Source organism: Anopheles merus, chromosome 2L (genome assembly GCF_017562075.2).
Source record: "Anopheles merus strain MAF chromosome 2L, AmerM5.1, whole genome shotgun sequence".
In the NCBI taxonomy this organism is placed as follows: Eukaryota; Metazoa; Arthropoda; class Insecta; order Diptera; family Culicidae; genus Anopheles; species Anopheles merus.
The window spans coordinates 667,205-678,463 of NC_054083.1; the positions used below are offsets into that span (position 1 = coordinate 667,205).

At 47.2% G+C, this 11,259-nt stretch overlaps 2 protein-coding genes across 3 annotated transcripts; one reads left to right on the forward strand and one right to left on the reverse strand.

Annotated features, from left to right (window-relative positions):
• The first annotated feature begins 4,552 nt into the window (after positions 1-4,552).
• Positions 4,553-8,466, forward strand: LOC121594780. Its single transcript, XM_041918421.1, has 3 exons — positions 4,553-5,062; positions 5,111-5,226; positions 8,448-8,466. The coding sequence occupies exons 1-3, from the start codon at positions 4,553-4,555 to the stop codon at positions 8,464-8,466; spliced, it is 645 nt and encodes a 214-aa protein (XP_041774355.1).
• A 904-nt stretch (positions 8,467-9,370) lies between these two features.
• On the reverse strand, positions 9,371-10,965 carry LOC121592030 (putative protein TPRXL). 2 transcript variants are annotated; one of them, XM_041913241.1, is made up of 4 exons: positions 10,669-10,965; positions 10,342-10,592; positions 10,101-10,203; positions 9,371-9,978 (listed from the first exon to the last, which is right to left on the reverse strand). In XM_041913241.1, the coding sequence occupies exons 2-4, from the start codon at positions 10,348-10,350 to the stop codon at positions 9,614-9,616; spliced, it is 477 nt and encodes a 158-aa protein (XP_041769175.1). In that variant the 5' UTR covers positions 10,351-10,592; positions 10,669-10,965; the 3' UTR covers positions 9,371-9,613. The 2 variants fall into 2 exon arrangements, with proteins under 2 accessions (XP_041769175.1, XP_041769176.1); XM_041913242.1 differs by having other exon boundaries at positions 10,342-10,617.
• Positions 10,966-11,259: the final 294 nt, after the last annotated feature.

Below are 11,259 nucleotides of genomic sequence, written 5' to 3' on the forward strand. Positions count from 1 at the left end.
GGAAGCGATCTTACATGCGTTCCCTTCAAATACATTGAAACCTTTCATGACTAATCTTCTGACTGAAATTAAACCACCTTCCAAGCCAGGAACATACAGTACATTGTCGATTTTAATCGCGACCCGCTTTCCTGCGTCATTCAGACCAAAAATCACTCCGCTACCTCGGCCTGTCGATTTTGTTTTCTTTCCATCGGCTAACATCACATCAGTGAAAATATCAATTTTAAATTCAGTAAAGAAATCACGGTCATTCTTCATGTGATAAGTACAGCCTGTATCCACAGTCCAAGCTTCAGGAATTACTTCACCTGCCATGAAACAAACCGTATCGCATACGTTAGCATGAGCGTGATCGGGGATTTGCCTAGCATCTGTTTGTCTCGCTTGCTGTGCAGAACTTGCGTTCTTCTTCTTCGACTCTAGAAACTTTCGCCAGTTTCTGCGAAAATGACCCGACTGGTTGCAAAAGAAGCACTTCATCTTTTCACTTTTATTCTTTACTTCTGCTTTCAACGCCTTTACTGCGTTATTGCCAACTCCATCCTGATTTTGTCGTTTCAAGCTTTCATCCCGCAAACGGCCCAAAACTATGTCCATAGTTAAATCCTCCTGTGGCCGGTTTTCCAACGACGTAACAAAACTGCTGTACGATGGTGGCAAAGATCGTAACAACATTATTATTCGCAGCAGTTCACTGATCTCGACACCGCTATTGTCTAATCGCTCATACAAATCCTCTACATGCTCAATATGTTGCTCCATATCACCATCTTCAGCCAGATTTGTCGAACACAGCTGCTGAAGAAGCATCGCTTGGTTGCTTATCGTTGCCTTTTCATGATAGGCACGTTGGTTCTCCCACATTTCGAAAGCAGTTTCAGCCTTTTTGATAAAACGCAACTGATTATCCTCCACGAGCATAGCGATCGTATTTCGAGCCTTTCGATCCATCTTTTTCCAAGATACGAACTCTGCACTTTCTTGAACCGGACATTCTTTTTCGATAACGTCCCATACTTCTTCTCGTTCTAACAGCGTTTGCATCCGAAATTTCCATGCCACATAATTTGTAGCATTTAGCTTTGTAAAGCAAGCTTTCAAGCCTTCGGCAGCCATCTTGTAGCGTTTCACGATCACGGAACAACGCACAATGCCAGCGACACACCGTGAACAATTTCACAGCTACATACACGCCTTTTACCTTGGTGAATTCCTTGTGAAATTAAAGCAACTATCGGATTACTGGGATACCTGGGATACGGTGGGATGCACTGGGCCCATAACCTGATGATTATTTGGAATTTTTCATGTATTTCGGATGCCAGACGAGAAGCGACGCACAACTACCTTCTTTGCTGGTCGAAGTTCAAGAGAGAGTTGTTTTATTATTATTCCTTTTTCTTTTGACATCTCAACAAGGTGCATACATGTTTCAAGGTAGCTAGTCATTCCTTCCCAACAAAACAAACCGGTTTTTTTATCACAATAGATTGAAACCCCTTGTCTATTTAACCGATAATATTAATTTTCTTTACGTAGCAAGCACGTTTTGTGATTTTGCAGCAAATATTTTGTTGTATTTGTTTATTTTTAGGATATTTACGTCGTAAATAAGGTCTAACGATCACAGGCGAGACAGAAATACAAATCCGGAAAAGCGATATGTACACGTTTGGAAAATGAAGAATGAGAAGTAGAGAATGATTCAAACTAGCAAGTTCATGGTGAGTATATTTGGTGCTATAGATTTTAATATAGCAATGAGGGTAATGAATTGTGCTCCAATGTGCAGTTTTTGTGTGCACAGGTTTAACAGTCCAATCCTCCAACCAATCTGCTCTCTTAGGACCAGACGCAACAATATTATATTTTAGCATTTCTATTAATCGCTGCTTTCCAATGGGATTGGGGCGCGGGGCGAGGGGAGTCAGGGCCCACAGGGACGGTCGTCAACTTGAAAGACTTAACAACATACCTGGTCATGTAAATCGATGAGGTTCGAAACCGTCAACGGCGAAACGGTCACCGGTTTTGAACAGCATCTTTCGAATGCGTTTCGAAAGATTGCGCTTGCGTTCTGAAACGCACTTTGACCCGATAACCTCGTGTCCCCACGTCAGGTTATCGATACGTCATGTGGGAGCGTGCGTGAGAGAGAATTTTGTGCGTAAATTCTCTCTCAGCATCCTGGGGAATCGGCTATCGTGGGCTTCGTGCGATCGATCAGCGGATCGATCGAGCATTCGTATACGTGTAGTTGAGTGGAATAAATGGTATTATTATAACGTTTTAAAGACATTCTACGTCCTAGTGTTTTTTATCCTTTTTTGCGACTTCGTGAGAGAACATTTGGTGACCCCGACATGATTTTGCTACGTGAAAAAGGTGAAATAATAGTGAGTTGAACGCTGGCATGCCCTTCGAAAGGGCATGGAGTAAGTTGGAGGAAAGGTTCTACAAGAAACGGGTAGCTTTCCTCAGCCACTTTAACTATCTCAGAGACCTTCCAAAAATGACTGTGACGTCTTCCAACGGGCTTATGCGGATAATAGATGTGGTCGAAACATCAACCTCCGCAGCGAAGCAAATTGCAGGCGCAAGCGGACAACGGCCTAGCGTGGTGGAGGATGGAATGCTGGTGAGCCTGGTTATGTCCAAGCTAGACGATGAAACCATAACCAGAATATCCCATAGGCTGGACGTTCACACAATTTCGACGTGGAAGGAACTGCGCGACGAGCTCGATAGGTTGTCGAGTTCGCTCTACTATGAGCCGCGGAAAAGCGCCGCGTCCCGTCCTGACCGCGCTTCTACTAGTAGCAAGCGCCCGATACGTGCGGCATTCGTAGCCACGGTGGATACAGTAAGTACCAGTCAGACGCCAACCCCGCAAACCGAGCGAACTAGATACAGCTCGGTGGATCACCAGCCAGGCACGCGACGCTGCTATGCGTGCGACAAGCCGGGCCACACGGGCACGCTGTGTCCAGAGCTGCAGGTTCGGTCGGAATGTGAACGCATCAACTACGTGATGAGCAAAGGCAAGTGCGTGAATTGCCTTTCCAGCCAGCACCCCGCTTCGCAGTGCCCCAGCAACAAAAGATGCCAAGTGTGTAGACAAAAGCATCATACTCTTCTGCACGTGAAATCTTCCGAAGCTGCGAAGTGACAACCACATTCCGTTTCGCCACCACGTGGTGTCCGGCGTCCCTGCTCCGTGCTTCCGTCGCCGCGTTTCCGCTCCGTGCCGCCATCCACAAGCACTAGTGCCGTGCTTTCAGCGATGGCCGATCCACGTGGTGTCCGGCGTTCCTGCTCCGTGCCTCCGTTGCCGCGTTCCCGCTCCGTGCCGCCATCCACAAGCACTAGTGCCGTGCTTTCAGCGATGACCGATCCACGTGGTGTCCAGCGTTCCTGCTCCGTGCCTCCGTCGCCGCGTTCCCGCTCCGTGCCGCCATCCACAAGCATTAGTGCCGTGCTTTCAGTGATGGCCGAGATACGTGGTGTCCGGCGTTCCTGCTCCGTGCCTCCGTCGCCGCGTTCCCGCTCCGTGCCGCCATCCACAAGCATTAGTGTCGTGCTTTCAGCGATGGTCGATCCACGTGGTGTCCGGCGTTCCTGCTCCGTGCTTCCGTTACCGGGTTCCCGCTCCGTGCCGCCATCCAAAACCACTAGTGCCGTGCTTTCAGCGATGACCGATCCACGCGCTCGGTCCGTTTCGCTGCCGCGTGGTGTCCTGCGTTCCTGCTCCGTGCTGCCGTCCCCGCGTTCCCGCTCCGTGCCGCCATCCCCAAGCACTGGTGCCGTGCTTTCAGCGATGGCCGATCCACGCGCTCGGTCCGTTTCGTCGCCGCGTGGTGTATTGCATTCCCGCTCTGCTCAGCCATTGCTAAGTGTGCGCGCATCTTCCCCTGCAATGGATGATGGTGGTATCGTATCCCCCTGTTCCAATCTAAGCCATCCCCTAGCAGTGAGGATGGCTCCAGCTGCCCAGCGTTCCGCTACGTGTGGTTCAATGCATCTGTCTGGTGTGTCATCTCGTGACGTCTCTAACCTTGCCAACCACGTTTTGCTAGCAACTGTTGCGGTGCTTATTCAAGACGGCCTGGGGGTGTGGCAACGAATCCGTTGCCTGCTAGATTCTGGGTGCCAAATCCAAGCCATCACGGCGTCCGCTGTGAAACGGTTGAGGTTACCGTTACTGTCTGAGAAAATTACGCTAATGGGGATAAGTGGTAAACTCCCTGTATCGAATAAAATTCGTACAAAAGTCATACCAATTAATGGATCCTACCGTTTTAGCTCCAATTTCTACGTCATACCGGAACTCAGTGCGCAACCCCATCGCACAATCAAGCAGGACGAACTGAGCCTCCCACCTGGCAAGCGACTCGTCGATGAAAACTTCAGTCATACAGGGCCAGTTGATGCGATATTAGGGGCTGGAATATGCTATGACTCGCTCGGTGCAGGACTTCATCGCTTGCCCAATGGACTCACTTTACAAAACACCAAATTCGGTTGGATAGTTGGAGGGTTGCTATGCAATATGACCTCCACTAATCTCAACGCGCGGAGTTGTCATAAGGCGACCTATATTGACGACCTGGAAGTGAGCCTTGAGCGATTTTGGAAGGTGGAAGAACTGCCACCTGACGTCCCAGACCGGTTAGCTTTACAAGACCATGAGCTCGAGGAACATTTCAGAGCTCACACGAAGATTGCTGAGGATGGTCGATACGTCGTCCGAATTCCCCTACGGGGGGAGTTGACACAACTGGGAGACTCCATCGAACAGGCTCAACTATTATCACTCGAGCGGAAGCTGTCTCGGCATGAAGATACTTACGAGGAGTACCGAAAGTTCATGCGCGAATATCTTGAGCTAAGACACATGACTCCTGTACCGGCAGACGAACTACATAAGGTTCGATACGTAATCCCACATTCGTGTGTGATAAAACCAGATTCTACAACCACGAAGCTGCGAGTAGTCTTCGACGCGATTGCGAAGTCCACCACTGGAATTTCGCTTAACGACCTACAAGCCATCGGGCCAGTAATACAACCGGATCTCCTTCACTTATGGTTGCATTTTCGGACGCAGACAGTGGTGGTTACAGCGGACATTGCGAAGCTGTATCGCCAAATCTGGGTAGCTGACTCGGACACCTGGATGCAGTGCATATTATGGCGCGAAGATGCAAGAGATACCGCTCCAATGTATCGGCTCCATACCGTCACTCCGTACAGGCCTCCTCGTCGTATCTTGCGTGTAGAGCGTTATATGAGGCGGGCGAGGAAGTGCGTTCATCCAATCCGGAAATCGCTGACGCCATTCAGCGCTCATTCTACGTGGATAACCTGTCCTTGGGTGCTGCGACACCGGACGAATTACGTGTGCTTAGCTGCGGGATTGAACGGGCACTTATGAATAGAGGAATGCCCTTACGGAAATGGGCATCCAATGTCCCTGCAGTAGTACATGATGTGCCAGAAGAACACCTTGACTCTCCGGGGCAAATCGGCGACAGACAGGCTGTCAAAACACTTATCCAGCTTATCATTGACAATGATTGCCACCTGCCCGTAAACTCCATGACCAAACGATGCTTAGTGGCAAGAATTGCCAAACTTTACAATCCAGTTGGAATCCTGCAACCCGTGATCATCACCGCAAAAATCCTCATGCAAAATCTATGGCGCGACAATCTTACATGGGACGAAACTGTACCACCTCATGCCCTAAGTGGAACGAGTTTGCGGCTCAACTACCAGTCCTTCGGCAGCTACACATCCCAAGAATGGCGCTGCCAAGTGAAGCAGAAAATAGTACCATCTATGGTTTTTTGATGCCTCAACAAAAGCATATGGGTGTGCAATATACGTTCGCTACTTGGATGGTAATGGAGAAAGACGATCGCGACTCCTATGTGCCAAGTCAAGAGTTGCACCGCTGAAGGAACTGACTTTCCCCAGACTAGAACTCCAAGCAGCACTCTTGCTAGCTGAACTCTACGTGAAAATAAAGGACGTATTCGGCACCCGAGTCCAACAAACTAGATGGTGGACTGACTCGCAAGTCGTATTAGCCTGGATACGTTTCGATAATTCGAAATTGGACGTCTTCGTAAAAAATCGAGTATCCAAGATATGCGCTGCGACCAATGCATGTGATTGGAACTATGGGCCAACAAAGCTAAACCCGGCAGACATCGTATCCAGGGGACTTCCAGCTAGCAAATTGGTGAGAGGGGAAAATATGAAATTCTGGTTAAACGGTCCGAATTTTATCATTACAGATTCCTGCCCACAAACCAATGATGGTTACGAGACCATATCAGAAGAGGTTGCAGCCCCACCACAAGCTTTAGCGGCAACCGTAGGCCCCGCTTGTGAAGATTTGATAGCTCAATATAAGTACCACAATTCCTTCATTAAGACGAGGCGACATTTCGCATGGCTTAGCAGAATCATCCACAACTTCAAAGTTAATTCTGCCAGGCTCCGTGTGACCTCTTCTACGGTGGAGAGAAAAACTGGTCCCTTGCTGCTGGACGAATTGGAATCCGGACTTCAATTGTTGCTACGGGTAATGCAGGCCACAGCATTCCCCAATGAGGTACGAGAAATGCACGAATCTGGACAAAGCTCAAAAGGTCCTCTTCAGCACCTTAACCCGATCGTTCGAGACAACCTGATACGCGTGAAGGGACGATTGGAGAACGCAGAAATGACGGATGATGCGAGAGTGCCGATCTTAGTGCCGAAATCACATCCCTTTTCTCGCACTATTGTACGGTACTTTCATGAATACAATCACCACGCCGGTACGGACCTAGTTATGGCAGAATTTCGAGATCGGATGCGAGATCTTCGACGCACAGTTATCGGTGTGACATCGCGATGTATCGTACGTGTACGAGCCAGACCTAAACAATTCGTGCAGCAAATGGGACAATTGCCTGCTGCCCGGGTAAATATGTCACCCGCTTTCACCCACACGTGGGTGGACTTATGTGGACCTTTCTACGTCATCCCTCACACCAGATCGACACGGCGGATAGAAGTCTACGTGTGCATATTCGTCTGCTTTGTTACCAAGGCAATTCATCTGGAAGTGGTGGAAAACCTTTCAACGTCTGCCTTCATCTCAGCACTGATTCGTTTCGTATCCCTTCGTGGCAGACCAGACACGATATATTCAGATAACGGCCGAAACTTCGTTGGAGCAGCCAAAGAGTTGCGCCTGCTACGTGAAGCCTACAACAACCGCGCCTTCCAGGACGAGATAGTGAATCTAGCTGCCGAAAAGGGGATACGGTTCTCCTTCATTCCGCCGCGGAGCCCGAATTTCGGCGGCCTTTGGGAGGCCAACATTAAAGTGGCCAAACGCCTTTTCAAGGCTGCAGCGAGGGGCGCCCATCTCAAATTGGTTGAGTTGCAAACGTTACTCTATCAAAATTCATCAATTCTCAATTCCAGGCCACTTACTGCTGTCCATGCCAATCCTGGCTCCGTCGAAGCGCTCACTCCAGCACACTTTTTGATCGCGCGGGCCTCATTCTCTATTCTTGCTACCATCCAAAACGATGATACGGACGGTGTCAAGACGAGATGGAAGTGCAAATGATGAAATTGGCCAGCGTGGATCCCAGCATACGATGCATAATACGATCTCTGAACTTGAGGATGATCAACCACCTTCGTGCAGCGTTTGGGACGGCCGACTGCGTCCCAAAGGGGGGAGAAATGGTCATGTAAATCGATGAGGTTCGAAGCCGTCAACGGCGAAACGGTCACCGGTTTTGAACAGCATCTTTCGAATGCGTTTCGAAAGATTGCGCTTGCGTTCCGAAACGCACTTTGACCCGATAACCTCGTGTCCCCACGTCAGGTTATCGATACGTCATGTGGGAGCGTGCGTGAGAGAGAATTTTGTGCGTAAATTCTCTCTCAGCATCCTGGGGAATCGGCTATCGTGGGCTTCGTGCGATCGATCAGCGGATCGATCGAGCATTCGTATACATGTAGTTGAGTGGAATAAATGGTATTATTATAACGTTTTAAAGACATTCTACGTCCTAGTGTTTTTTTATCCTTTTTTTGCGACTTCGTGAGAGAACAATACCCGTCGTGGGTTTAAGCTTCATTTGGACCGTCCCCGCGTAGGACTGACTATCCGATTGCGAGGGAGTGAATAAGTCTCGGCCTGTATGGGCCGGCATGTCGATGTAGGACGTTACGCCAAATTGAACACGGAGGCAGGAGTGTCAGGAAGTGTCCGAAACCGCTCACGGTCTCGAGCCTTCTTCTGCCAGTCCGTTATCCCAGCCTTAATGGAGGACGCCTCCACGCCTCCTCTGTCCTTGTGGACGGCCTAAAAAGACTGTCTTGTATATAAACTTTTATTACATTTAATTTATTTCTTGTACCTTACCCAGGTTAACCGGATACATCTAACATCATTTATCATCTATGCACCTGCACATACCGACTAGACGAATCCAGCTTACACTGCGGAGCATCGGATGACACCGTACTGCAGCCCGCAGACAACACGGCGTAGGGAACGAGACACCAGTGCATGCGTGGTACCAACGTGACCGAGCTTCCATCAGAACCAGAAAGATCTTACGATCGCACTTGCATTTTGACATCTAAATAGCTTAGCAAATAGACAGAAATAAGCACTAGCTTAGCAAATATACATAAAAAGGCATTAGTTAGACACAAAACAGTCAGTACATGTAATGTAATGTAAGTTTTAAGCAATATCATTAGATGGAGAAGTCTATTTTTATTTAGGACCTTTAACGCACACATTTAAAGAGGAGCTAGCTAGTAAGAGAGTGCAATAGAAATAGACAGAGAGTAGCTTTATTTCAATATTAATTTTTTTGTTTATATTACTTTTCGTTATCAGTTGGCTAGCAAATGCTAAGATACTTCATACGTATCTTTAACTCCTATCCCAACCTCCTCGTGATACTTGCAAGAATGTAATTGAAGCATGCAGATGCATTGCTTCACAATTATGAACTAATACGAATGGAGGAACTTTTTATGTTAATAGATATCGTACATAAATAAATGTTGAACTTGATTCTTGAACTTGATTCCATAGTTATTTTTTTTTTTAATATTGTTTTATTTCCGTAACAATTATTTCAAACTTCTTCTCTTCTTCTTTGGCACAACAACCGCTGTAGGTCAAGGCCTGCCTGTACTCACAAGTGAAGTGAGGTTGGCTTTCAGTGACTTATTGTTACCATAGCAGGATAGTCAGTCTTACGTATGGGGACGCGGTCTATTCGGGACTTGAACCCATGATTTCAAACTTACGTTGGACTAATAATTATCTTAGATGCTTAAATTATGCAACTTTACGTAAAGTTTTCAAGATAAAAAAAATGCGATTTTTGGATTTTTATTACTAATCCCTGACCAACATTTAGAAAAACATCTTTAGTAATCAATAGATCTATTATTTGGTCTTCTTTTAACATATTTTATATAACCTATTGTATTCAAAAGTGAGCTGAGCATCTCAGTCACATACGTGTTAGCTTCTAAGTTAGCATTAAATGCTTCTAATGCCTTTTCTGTATCAATGGCAGTAATGGCTGCATTGCGTGATGTTGTCCCTGCTATAGTATCCATTGCGTAAAACATAATTTCGAGCCGTAGTCTGCTTCGATTGCTTAATAAGATTGTCCACTTGTTTTCGAGTTATAACACACTCATGTACACCGGATGATGAAAAAGTATCAGGTAAAGACGGCAGACTGGTTGAGGATGACGATCCGGAAGAGAATCGCTGTCCCGGCATAGCTGACGAACCGGGCAAAGATCCATCGAAAAGGAACGTACCGGAAACATCAGGGATGGTTGATGGTGACGATGAAGCGGTCAACAATGACGTTCCGGCAGAGGATTGCTGTCCCGGCTTGGCTGACGAACTGGGCAAAGATCCTTTGAACAGAAACGAACCGGAAACATTAGTGATGGGACGGTCAACAATGACGGTCCGGCAGAGGATCGCTGTCCCGGTATGATTGACGAACCGGGCATAGATCCACCCAACAGAAACTTACCGGAAATATCACAGATGGGTGGTGATGGCGATAAAGCGGTCAACAATGACGTTCCGGAAGAGGATCGCTGATCCCGGCTTGGCAGACGAACTGGGCATTGATCCTTTGAACAGAAACGAACCGGAAACATTAGTGATGGGTGATGGTGACGATGGGACGGTCAACAATGACGGTCCGGAAGAGGATCGCTGTCCCGGCTTGGCTGACGAACCGGACATAGATCCACCCAAAAGAAATGTACCGCAAACATCACGGATGGGTGGCGGTGACGATGGAACGGTCAACATATCTGACGAAACAAATATAGGTGGTGGTGACGATGAGACAGCCAACAATGTCGAAGCAAGAATAATAAGAGTAGCGGGCACGACCAATGAAACTGACGTCAGAGCAGAAAAAAACCATTAGATAGGACGTAGTTCCATCATTTCGGTACTCGGTTGCAATGCAAATGATGCATATCCGTGATCATGATCCATGTTTTGCATTTTCCTAAAAAGATAATTGTTTCAATAACCTTTGATTCATATTAGATTCAAACATGATTCAAAGCACCTCATCAACTTACCTGGGTGTATAAGGTTCTGGACAGCCACAAAGCCGATATGGAGTGAAGTTTTCGTAAGTATGCCTCTTGATAAAAGATTTTCCTAAATAAGCTTTCTTCTATTCACAGCATTGAAATGCGGCTAACAGTCGGCACATATAGACACGGTCATGCTTGATGGAGTGAATATGACGATGACGTCACGGTGGGGCCTATGTGTGCCTACTTGTGTGAAAGAGATAAAGCACACCTCAAACATACAGAAACCAAAGTGTTCAAAAAGATGGGGGGTACGACTATGTTTTTTGCACTAGAGCATTTTTTTATACCAACTGTCGTTTTTTTGAACTAGCGGCAGCCATGATGGAAATTGAGTGCCCAAGATGGCTTCAACTTGAGTACCACTGAGTTCCCCCGCGAAATAGCATTTCGGGGGATGTCACCGTAAAGCTGTCAAAAATCACCCATCATTGCGGCTCGGGCAAGGTGGAATGTAAAATGAGGTGTAGTTATAGCGCTTTTGGCGATCCCCCCAGGGCTCCGATTTTGACAGATGGTTTTCCTCTTGTATATGTATTGATGGATTGTTTACGTTTTGCATGGTCAATATTT